General features: G+C 41.8%; 1 protein-coding gene across 1 annotated transcript; it reads right to left on the reverse strand.

Annotated features, from left to right (window-relative positions):
• Positions 1–1,030: 1,030 nt before the first annotated feature.
• LOC135539626 (rac GTPase-activating protein 1-like) lies at positions 1,031–11,745 on the reverse strand. The gene is made up of 17 exons (XM_064965617.1): positions 11,608–11,745; positions 11,237–11,324; positions 10,798–11,000; positions 9,697–9,857; positions 8,694–8,763; positions 7,642–7,689; positions 7,379–7,456; positions 7,013–7,127; positions 6,601–6,752; positions 6,218–6,385; positions 5,876–5,974; positions 5,484–5,682; positions 5,182–5,287; positions 4,791–4,926; positions 4,447–4,570; positions 4,147–4,252; positions 1,031–3,718 (listed from the first exon to the last, which is right to left on the reverse strand). The coding sequence occupies exons 2-17, from the start codon at positions 11,319–11,321 to the stop codon at positions 3,643–3,645; spliced, it is 1,926 nt and encodes a 641-aa protein (XP_064821689.1). The 5' UTR covers positions 11,322–11,324; positions 11,608–11,745; the 3' UTR covers positions 1,031–3,642.
• Positions 11,746–12,039: the final 294 nt, after the last annotated feature.

Consider the following 12,039-nt stretch of genomic DNA (forward strand, 5'->3'; position numbering starts at 1 on the left):
GTTTTGAGGGGAAACATTTTCAAATTAACATATCCACTGAACCAAACAGGAATTTCAGTCCATTTCCCTACTACACACATCAAGGTCTCCAAACTCTCACTTTAGCAGTAATTGCTCCTGTATTTCAATAATGCCCTCAACCAAGTAAATTCATTTGAAATACTAATAAACCAGACTTATCCCAATTGCACTTGGTGTTCAAGGTCATCAAACGCACCACATCCATGATAGATATTTGACATAATGTGACACATCTGGGATGCTCGCGATTCCTCATCTGGATAGTAGGATGCTGCCCCTTAATGAGAATGGACTGTGGAGTGAAAAATTGTCCAAGCTTTCCAACTTATTGTAACGTCACAGCAGTCATTGAGGAGAGGTATTGTCAGCTATAATAGAAATGTAACATTTAGAGAAAACATGGTTCTGTATACCAGAAGAGACTTGATCAGCACCAAGCAAAGGCTCATTCAGACTTATATTTCTATATGAAAACTTAGGGAACTTTTTACACCTTTATCCAGGTATGATATCTGTCCCTTGCAGCCACGACGGAAATAGAGACGGGCTTTCAATTAAGTGTCTGAGGCATTCTCTCAGGTGACAGGATAGGTGTTTATGCCAGGGTGGTGGGGGCTGATGGGTAGGCGGGCATGGTTGTATTTCTCTGCCCATTTGGCCCTGTAATGAGCCACTCTGACGAGCTTGTCTGACAGCAGCTGGTGAGAAATAAAATACAAACAGGAAACAGCCAGCCAGGGATGAGAAGAAGTGCAAATGAGAGCGAGGGAGGAGAGAAAGTGTGTAATGCATGCTGCTCTTAAGGCAGCAATAAATTCTATTTTAATGGGGCACCGCAGCAGTATCAGGCACTCAGCAGCCTGTTGTGTTTGATGCCAAATTGGGCAGAATAAACAGATTTGCTGTGCAGCTGGCCCAAACTCTATCATTCCCTCCCCCCCATCACTCCTGCTCCCTCTTTCCTCCCCTCCAAACATCCCAGATGTGAATTGCACCATGCACACAGATTCCAGAATACACTTCAGGTCTGACAGAAGTACATTGATTTCAATGGGATGCAGTGCACACTATTTAGACTTTGCATGTCATGATCATTGCAAGTGGCCTAAAAACTTGCCTCAAAAATATTTGCAATCCTCAAAAACAGTTGATATAAAGAAAATAACTGGTTTCTAATCTCATCCTTTAATTTGGGATTGAGACATCGCCCCAAAATATAGCCAGAATCTATACAACCGGCAGCATGAGACATGAAGTAAACTTTACGTTAGCTGTGTATTACCCCGTTTAAATTGTCATGACAACTACAAAATGTTATATTAACATGATCAACTATTGTATGCATTTAAAACTACCTTTTTTCTTATACTGTATAAAACAGTGCATTATGAGGGTGTCAAAAATGGTGCAATTGCACCCCCTTGTGGATCAAATAAAACTTCAGGTTGGAAAATAAATGAAAGGTGCACTGTGACACACACAAAAGGGAAATCATTACATACATGTGATTGTATAGGAATCTTCAACATCTCCTTCCCATCAAGTTTTACAATTGGCATGATAATTGTGTATCAATAACAACACTTTTTGGTTAGAGAGTTTGTATTAGAAGGCAGAGAATCCTATAGGTTCTTTGGAAGCCATATGAAATACAACATAGAAACTTGAATTCAACGGCAAGGTACACATACAGCTACTCTGAGCACAAGGATGCCAGGATGCATATATGACTTACTATTCCTATTCAAATTCGTACAGAGATGGCCAGTAAGAGCCATTCTCGTGTTTTCGTTGCCATCTTTGGTTAGAAAGTTTACATAATCCCCTTTCTATGTGTTACCTTATGAGGTTAGCATGATTATTTTACTGTAAAATACAAATTAAAACGTCAAAGTAAAACAAATAATTGCATTCCAAAATGTAGATCACATTAACAGTTGCAGGACAAGCGCCAAAAGATTGCAACAAAATGTAGACAAAAAAAAAAGTATATTTTTTTCTGGTTAGTGGTTTTTCCCCTAACTCTGTGATTACAATCACAGTATAAAAAGGAGACTCACTATCAATAGATAAAGCCTAATCGTGTATGCATTACACAACAGCATGTACTGAATAGTGAACGGTCAACTGATCAATTCACAGAAAAGTCAAAGGTCCTTGGTTTGAAGCAGCAAAGTCACATGGGTGGATATAGACTTTCATAAGTAGACAGATTTGACCATACACAGTCATCATAACGGCCAGAATTCTTTGGGACCTTTATGAGGTATTTCCAGCATTGTCCACTAATGTTGATGCGGGTAGGAAATGTGCTGTAATTGACACAAGCTGTTTCCAATCAAAATCAATCAATGTCTGGTTGTGCGTGTGTGGCGGGGGAGGCGTAGCTCTGCTAATCTTAAAAATCGTACAAAACGGATTTGGCAGGGAATACTATTTGTAGATCAGTGATTCTGCACCGCACTTTGCTCATGCTGATCCTCTCCAGCACTCTCGGAAGTTAAAGCTTAAAAATGTATCAATTAGGGGCAGTTAAAAAAGGGGAGAATCAATGACACCGGCTACCCCCCCCCCCCCCCAAGTTCATTACAATGTACTTCCATGGTTGGTTTCATTGTCTGTGTTTACACAGGCAGCCCAATTCTGATATTTTTTCCACTGATTGGTCTTTTGACCAATCACGTCAGAGCTTTTTTAAGACCTGATCTGATTGGTCAAAAGACCAATTAGTGAAAACAAGACAAGAATTGGGCTGCCTGTGTAAAAGCAGCCAAAGACCCTCCTTTAACTGACCCTAATTAAAAAATAAATGCAAAAATATCTGAGTCCATTGGAGAGGATTCGATCCAGTTGAGAAAAATGAGGTGTAGAATCAATGATCTACAAATAGTATTCCCTGCCAAATAAAAGGTGTGCAATTAAGATTCACAGCACTATGGCTCCCATGTCTAAGGCGATCCTCCCACCAAAACACACACACACACACAACCCGACATTGATTGGAGACAGCTTGTGTCAACTGAATAACATTTCCTACGTGCAGCAAACCTAGTGGATAATGCTGGAAATAAATGGTTAAAGCACAACACCACAAAAAGTGCCCCAAACTCCTGGCCCTAGTCATCACAACTACAAACATATTCCACAAAAGTGGAAATAAAAATTGTATAGCATTACAAAAAAAAAAATCATTAAAAGAGAGTTTTAGTTTAAAGTTACATAAAGCTATTAGCAGCAGTTAGTTTAAAGCTAAATCAAGTATTGCATGGTTCATAAAAGAGAGTTTAAAGGGTGTGATATAAAAGTATATGAAATACAGTACACTTAAGTAGATTATCTTATCCAGAGTGACATACAGGAGCAATTAGTGTTAAGTGCCTTGCTCAAGGGCACGTCGACAGATGTTTCACCTAGTTGGCACGTGGATTCGAACCAGCAACCTTTCAGTTACTGGCCCTACGCTCTTAACCGCTAGGCTACCTGCCACTTCTATACAGTAGCTAAAGTTAAGAACAGATTTTTCTCCTTGACCACATTACTGCATTATTGGTTCTTAAGAAAAAGAGTATTAAAAAAATGGAGTAAAAGTGTATCGTTTCCCTAAATACTGTGGCTTGACCCCTACTTCAGCTGAGGGGAGGCAAAAAAGCCTCCTTGGCGACTTGAGCTAGCAGATGCCTTGCTCTTGCTTCCAAATCTGTAAAATTAGACAAGAAAAAAAAACATGAACCCCCATCACTCCAATACTAGGAAGAAATACAACAGACAGCTAAATACCCATTTCAGGACAGATAGAAGGACACATTCAGCGAATTAAGCACTGATGTAATCCAAGCGAGTGAGACATTTTTTTTGGGGGGGGGGTTGACAAATGTATCACCCAAGAAACACACACAGAGAAGGAACATTACTCAAAACTAAGACAAACAAACATCGGGGTCATGTTAATTAGGACCCACAATAGAAAATGTTTTAGAATGTTAAACAATCATTAGAATTTTTTTATTGGACCAGGTCCTCCCTGTTTCAGTAAGTTTTCTTATTTGGCTCCTAATGGAACACAACCCATTTGAAATGTGCATTAAGATCTTGGGGGGGGGGCTATGTTTAGAGTGTGCTGCTTACATGGTGGTGTTTGACAGGGTCTTCTTCATTCGCTGGGACAGGGAGCTGGAGGAGGGAGTTTTGGTCATCTGGTGTTCTGGAGTGGTCACTGGCCCCAGCATGCTCACTGGTTGGGGGAGAATTAACACATTCAGGAGAATATTAGCTCAGACTGGGGATTTGTTTTTCGCACATTTACGGCCATAAAATCATTCAAGTTTGAGTTAAAAGGCCATAGCAATGATAAAGGATATGTTTTGTATTTAAACATTCCTTGACACTAGTCTATGGGCCGGGACAGACTGGCTCAGTGGTGTTTACCTTTGTGGTCAGGAGTGTTGTAACAGTTAGCATTGCCCTTGACCATGTTGTCTACGTGGGCCTGCTGCTCTACTGTGTACTGGCTCCAGTACTCATGAGGAAGGTCCAACAAGAGCTCCATCACCTGTTTACATCAATAGGAATCAAATACCCTGTTGTGTGGAGACTAACACTAATTTCTGTATGGTGAGAAGCATTCTTACTAAGTATTGAAAGAGTACTAAAATATAACACAAATTGTATGTTAAAAACTAGACAGTTGATAAACTAGAGTCCACATCCTTTAGAAAAAGAAAAAAAAGAAAGTACATTTAGCTGTCATATGTGTATTGTTCCATACATACCCTTGGTTGTCTGTTGGTATCCTGCAGGATGGTCATGGGGTCTGGTTCTGGGACGGCATGGCCTACCAGGGTGGGCCCGAACACTCTGGCCAAGTTGGTGACGTCCATCTTGGTATCTAGTACACACTGGGCCACCCTAAAAGCACCAGAAGTCAACCATTTGAGAGAGACTCAAGTGAACGGAGCTTCTGCAGTGCCTTGTGAAAATCAGGAAACTTAAACTTGCCTTTGATTATGGAGGGCGGTTACCACAGAATTTAAAATGACGATTACATTTACCAAACATCCACCACCAGAGTTTACAAAAATAGGTAGAGGCAGCACTCTTCCCTGGAAATAGAAAGTGACAGATTTGCAAAGTGACCATGAAGGGGTGGAAGCTCTGCCGTACCTCTGCAGATGGATGGCTAGATAGGCCAGAGTGTCTCTGTTGGGTTGGGGCAGCTCACTGATGGTCTGGTAGATCAGCGCCAGGCTTTTGTCATAGTCCTGAATTTCTGTGGACAAGACAAGAGTGATAGAGGCACTCCATAGAGTACTCACAAGGTAAGGAAACAAAAGCGTAATTTTGTAATTTGGGTGAACTATCCCTTTAATGCATACATGAAAACACTTGAACATAACCAGAATAACGTCTACGTCTTAAAAATCTATTTAACCCCTTAAAGAGACAACCAACTGCCAAGGACGGACCTGCAGCCACCATGAAGGCGCGGTTGAGGCGGAAGGTGAGGAGGGGCTCGGGGAGGTTCCTCAGGAAGTCCTTGAGGAGGCCCGTGACACAGTGGATGTCATCCACCTTGGCCAGGGCCGGCACAGTCCTCCCCCGCAGGAACCTCTCCTTCAGCTCCTTCACTGTGCGCCCCTCGCCTGACACACGGTACAGACCCGTCTGAGAGGGGCGGTGGAGAGAGGGAAAAAAATACATGGGCAGGAATGTTAACTGGCAATAGGGACAGTTAAAAACAGGAATTATCAAGGTAAAAAAAAAATACATTCGCTATCAGAGATAGTATCTGAAAATATGACTGATGTTCTTCCCTTTTATCAAAGTGAATTTTGTAAGTGCTAAAATGGCTGCTCACCTCATTTAAACCCCTGTGTTCGATCTCTTTGACACAGTGGACCACTAGGGCTGGAATCATGGGAGAGGAGGAGGGAGCGTAGTCTGCAAGGGTGCTTGGCTACAACACAAAGAGATACAGTTATGACATGCAAAGTTTGGAGAAGGCATTCGAAACAAAGATGGTACCAATACAAATTCATGAATGGTGTCCAGAATATACCAAACCATACGCAGGTAAACCCTGAATCCGATATGAAGAAAATAGCATAATGATCAGTTATTGCTGTATAAGCGCCAAGTGTTGCAAATATGAAGTCTTGTCAATCTAGGCATGTATAACTAACTCCACAAGGTTCAGTACCTCTCTGGTCCTGACGGGTGTGCTGCCTGTGGAGACAGGGTTGCACGGCAGGGGGCAGCGATCACGGCACTCGGTGTGAGCCACAATCCTGCAGTCCTGGCACCTCAGGCAGAGCTTTCCAAACTTGGTCTTCCTTCCGCAGGGCACGCAGAACTCTGACTTGATAACCTGAGTTAGAAGAGAGGCAGAACAGAGACTAGGCTTGAACGTGTAGATGTTGGACAAATCATTAGATGGTAGATAAGATTACTCAATTTTAGACTTAACTGGGTCAACAACCTCAAGTTAATTATGTGACAAAAATATTTTCCCAATGCTGTTCAAAAATAATATGTAAATCCTAAAAACAAGTTACAGGCAAAAACAATAATGACAATGTGTACCGTTTTGGCGAGGAACTCATGCTTTCGGACCCCGCCTTTGGCTCTGGGTGTTTTGAGTGGGAGTGGAGCCTCACTGCATGGGGTGACGCTGGGTGCCTCGCTAGCTGTCTCTGATTGGTCAATAGTAGTGGTACTGTCCCAGCCCTGAGGATCTGGAAGAACAGATATACAGTTACAGATGTAGCAGGGAACTATTGTCATCTCCTTGAAATCTCGTGGCAGTTGCTGGGATTGACAAAAAGTGGTGTTTATGCATGAAACATTTTCAAACAAGGGAGGTAGCCCATTACCTGAACTTGTCCAATAAATGTTCACTTTCCGTTTCAACAAGCTTCACTACGCTGTGCCCATTTGAACATGCCCCTGGCTGATGAAAATAAGGATGTATCTCGGCTTGCTAGTGTCATCTCACCAGTCCTGCTGCGTATCCAGTAGCCAGGCACTGTCTTGATGGTGGACACGGCCTCCACAGGACCTCCGTTGACGGGCACTGTGATGGTGGTTTTGGTCACTATGGAGTCATTAATCTGCAATAATACATACACATCTTGTGATTGACAGGAAATAATACTCAAAAAGGAGAACGCAAACACAGAAGCAACATCTATTTTTTTTTATGTAAAGATACTGGTCTCGTGACCAAAATTCTATATATTGAATAGCAGTGTGCTGGAGTGCTATCCAAATCAAGTGAGACTAGGGTCAGAAATTAAGTCATTTTGTAGATGTTGCATCAGCTTCACCGGAGTTAGTTTCAGAAGCCTGCATTGAGTAGTACCCTCTCCGATGTTCGGCCACTGGACCGGGGTTTCTTCACCACCTGCTGGGGTGGCTCGGCAAGGTTTCTGGGAGAGCGCTGTGGAAACAAATAGGAACGACTTAGCTAACCAAACTTTCAAATGACTGAGCATTGTAGATAACCTGGCACTTATGACAACATTTCCACTCCAGATCCTTTAGATAACATTTGAAAAAAAAAGACATGTACGTTTCTATTGTCGATCTGTCAGGATCTAAACTAAATAGTAACTTTCCACACACCCTTTTCTGGAGCTTCCTCAGTCGCACCGTCCTCATCACAGAGGAGTCCTAGAGGGAATAGAGAATGGTGACTCCACAGTTCATGTTTAGGAGAATATCTAAAATATTAGGTAAAATATTAGTGTGGCTATATCTACACTTAAAAATATAAAAACGCAACATGCAACAATTTAAGACTTTACTGAGTTACTGATTTCCTTTCAATAACTCAATTGAAATAAATTAATTAGGCCCTAATCTATGGATTTCACTTCTGGGAATACAAATATGCATCTGTTGGTGACAGATGCCTTTAAAAAAAAAAAAAAATTGAAGAGAGAGAACCAATCAGTATCTGGTGTGACCAGCATGTTCCTCATGCAGCATGACATCTCCTTTCCATAAAGATGATCAGGCTATTGATTTTGGCCTGTGGAATGTTTCCCCACTCCGCTTCAATGGCAGGTGAAGAAGCCGGATGTGAAGGTCCTGGGCTGGCGTGGTCTGCGGTTGTGAGGCTGGTTGGAATTATTGCCAAATTCTCTAAAACGACGTTGGAGGCAGCTTATGGTAGAGAAATTAACACAAAATTCTCTGGCAACAGTTCTTGTGGACATTCCTGTAGTCAGCAGGCCAATTGCACAATTACTCAAAACTTGAGACATCTGTGGCATTGTGTTGTGTGACAAAACTGCACATTTTAGAGTGGCCTTTTATTGTCCCCAGCATAAGGTGCAGCTGTGTAATGATCATTCTATTTAATCAGCTTCTTGATATGCCACATGTCAGGTGCATAGATTATCTTGACAAAGGAGAAATGCTCACTAACAAGAATGTAAAACAAATGTGTTTTTTTTGGTAGAAATAAGCTTTTTGTGTGTATGTAATATTTCTGGGATCTTCTATTTCAGCACATGAAACATGGGACCCACACTTTACATGTTACGTTTATATTTTATTTGATCGCTTTTTCTATTTTGGCATATTGTATTCATGTATTTTTGTGATGGCGCACAACTACAATGTCCAAGACAAATGGCCCCTTGGGGAAAATGTAAAGAGGATATACTTACCAGAGAATCATCCGTTTTGTCATAGCTAATGTCAGACAACAAGGAAGCAGATTCATCTATGGTGGTTAACCTGAAAGACATGACGGGAGGCTTGGTTATGATCACTGTTCTGAATGGTAACAATCTGGGCCATATTCACTAAGGGCCCGATTCAGACTTGGGAAATGTACGCCCATCCTACACACTTCTCAGTAGTTGGTATTCCGACTTACCTTATGCAGGTGCATAGCAGGCTTTGTAGGCGTGGTTCCCTTGCGTGCCCTGAATAAATGTCATTCAACTGCTGAAAACCCTCCCACTTGCTTGCCAACAGATTTCCTCATGGAGTTCATTCAATAGGGGTTTCAGTACATTTATCTAAAGCCATTCTTTTAAAATTTGGTGTACTTTTAATTTGAATTAATGAAAGAAAGCCATGTAAATACATGCATATTAATCTCATTTTCAGCACCAATTGGTCCATTTAAAAATACTCTGATCTTGTATGTCATTTAGAGTTAGGAAAGCCTTTATTATTGTTTTTCTTAATGGCTTGGAGAGCCTTTAAGTACTAAATATATTGGTGAATCAGAAATACAGTGGTTTGATTCATCCTGAAGGTTGCCATATACAATTGCTCAAACCATGAAATATTCTAAGGTGAGAAAAGTGTAGAAAAGGGTTGAACATCAGTCCTATAAATCTACCCTCAATCCTCACCAATGATGGAACTGTATGACAACGGTCCAGTTGTCGTGTCCCGTGCACCAGGCTCCAGGTTTATACTGCTACGTATGGCCTATATTGATTCAAAAAGGCTACATTTCCCAAATTACTGCACAACTTGTAATATATTAGCCTATTATGATCCACTATTCCTAGAGATCATCAGGGGACTTACTCTCCATTTACCTGAAGCAAACGGCCGAAAGGGGCTAAGAGTTTCTGAATTTGTTCAAAAACAAATGTGTCTTATTATTTCCCATTGCAAACTTTTTTTTCTCTCTAGAGGAGTGTACAGTACCTGCGGCTGGTGTTAAGGCTGGTGTTGTTCTTGGCGGCCTGTGCGGCCTGGGAATGGGCGTTTAGGAAGGCCAGGGCCGAGCGCTGCTCCTCGCTCAGGTGGAGGCTGCTGCTGGAACCATCCGCCACCAACAGATCCCGGATCAGCTGGATCTGACGCTCCTACACACACAGTAACACAGTGTAACACACAGAGTAGCAAACAGATCAGGAAATTACCTCATCATGTCCTAGCCTTCCAAACAGTGTTCATACTAACTCATAGGCTTATTCAAATCAGGCTGTAATGCACAACGAATTGGTATAGACAACCTGGTGTAAATGCTCCTTACAAGCCAGAATGTTTAATAAAGTTGCATTTGAACTTACTCTTACGGTTGGCCGTGGTGTTTGTCCATCTTATGCTCAAAATTTGCGACAAAATATCTCCAGGAAAGTATTGTTTACCTGACTTTTAAGAGCTCCGGTACTGAAGTTTACAATTCTATCACCTGCCACAAGCACAAAACCATGTTGACTTCAGGTAGTATGTATTATGTATGCTGAAGCCAGCAGGTGTTTACGCATGTGCCAGGTGATAGTAATGTTAGTAATGTTAACTTCAGTACCGACCCTCAAAAAAAAAAAAAAAAAAGTAAAACAATTGGGTACTTTGTTGCAAATTTCAACCACCTGAAGGACCAACAACCGGTAGTCTAAATTCAAATGTAATGGTATTTTATTCAACATTAAAATAAAATTTAAAAAAAAAAGGTTTATTGTGACATACACCAGATAGTGAAATGTGTTGTTTTACAGGGTCAGCCATGGTAGTAGTACAGCTCCCCTAGAGCAAATAGGTTTATGTGCCTTGCTCAAGGACACCAACATATTTTTCACCTTGTCGGCTCAGTTACTCAATCCAGAAATATACCAATTAACTGTGTATTACAGCCTGATTAAATCAGTCTAACTCATAACTAATTAACCATTGTGGTCTTCAAACTTTGCCCTATATTTAACAATGAACATCACAAAATAGCAGCATTTCCCAATAGAAGCCACCACAACTTTATGATGTACAACGTTTCATGTACTGTAATTTTTCTATAACTGTACCAACCAGTTTCTCATAGTCAGACTCCGCCCGCTGGCGCCGTCTGATCTCCACGTCCACCTGGTTGCGCGCGTGCTTCAGCTTGACCTCCAGAGCCCCCCTCTCAGTCTCCGTTTTGGTCAGCACCTCCTTGCATGCCACAAGCTTCTCATCACACTGGAGCCACTTCTGCCTGCAGTCCTCGAAGTTCAGAGCCATCTGGATGAACTCTGGGCAGAAAAGCAAGAGGATGGTTATTGTTTAACAATCTGCCTTTTCTCTACAGACCTGTTGATTCATTTGAAGTCAATCTCCCCCAGTGTTTGGTTTATCAGGTGAGGAGTGTGTGTGGGGGGGGATTAGATTTTCACCAGCCAGTGAGAAAACCTGCAATCTCTGATATGCAATGCCTGGAGAAACACTAATCGCCACCGTCAACCAACAGCATGCTCCACTAGTCACTTACGTGGTTCGATGCCCTCAATGAGAATCTCGGAGTGAGCAAGCAGACTCTGAAACTGGTTGTGCAGGTTCAACACGGTCGATTCCATGTCCTGATAAAGTATGGGTTAAAAAGGGGAAACAATCACGTGACAGAAACCCAGCAGGGGACTTGATAAAAGATGTTCTACTATATTCCTCTCTGACTTTATTTATTTGGTCGTTATAACGTTAGCTAGCAAACATTATAAATAATAGATGGGCTAGCCAGCGTAGGCTATTTTAACAGATTGAAACGGACTCGCTTCCATTTCTTTTGCAAGCAGGCTAGCTAGCAAAAGTAGTTACATTTAGTAAACAACACTGACAAGAAAACAAAAACAAACAGACACTTACGGGCGTCGGTCCTTCCTCGGACAGAGTCTCGCGGCTGATGTTTCCAGCTGATGTCAAAAACAACTTTTATTGCGATTCTTGATAAACAAGCTACGTTGTGTGTCTAGCCACACCTGTATTATCTGGTCCCAAGCATTTCAAAACCAGGCGCCAAGGCAGAAGGCGTTTCTTTTGTATTATTGACGCAGTACTGCCCCCATCTGTGTTGGAGTGTAAATATGCATACAATTGATAGGCCAAAATACATTAGGCCAGCTCGAGCGTTTAGGATGCCCTAAACGTGGTATTGCAAATTTCCTGCAATACCACACATTTTGCCATGACGTATGCCATGTTAATGATATCTGAGTGAGTGTGACTAACAAAATCAATGGGGGTCCCTTGGAGGTCAAGGCCCCTGGGCACGTGCCCTGCATGCTCGGTCGGTATTAG

Source organism: Oncorhynchus masou, chromosome 5 (genome assembly GCF_036934945.1).
Source record: "Oncorhynchus masou masou isolate Uvic2021 chromosome 5, UVic_Omas_1.1, whole genome shotgun sequence".
Classification (NCBI taxonomy): domain Eukaryota; kingdom Metazoa; phylum Chordata; class Actinopteri; order Salmoniformes; family Salmonidae; genus Oncorhynchus; species Oncorhynchus masou.

Coding starts and splice junctions, on each gene's coding strand:
- LOC135539626 (XM_064965617.1), bottom strand. CDS start 11,321: ATGGAATCGACCGTGTTGAACCTGCACAACCAGTTTCAGAGTCTGCTT. Junction 5,975..6,217: donor CACCCGTCAGGACCAGAGAG/GTACTGAACCTT, acceptor TTTGTGTTGTAG/CCAAGCACCCTTGCAGACTA. Junction 5,288..5,483: donor CGCCTTCATGGTGGCTGCAG/GTCCGTCCTTGG, acceptor TCTTGTCCACAG/AAATTCAGGACTATGACAAA.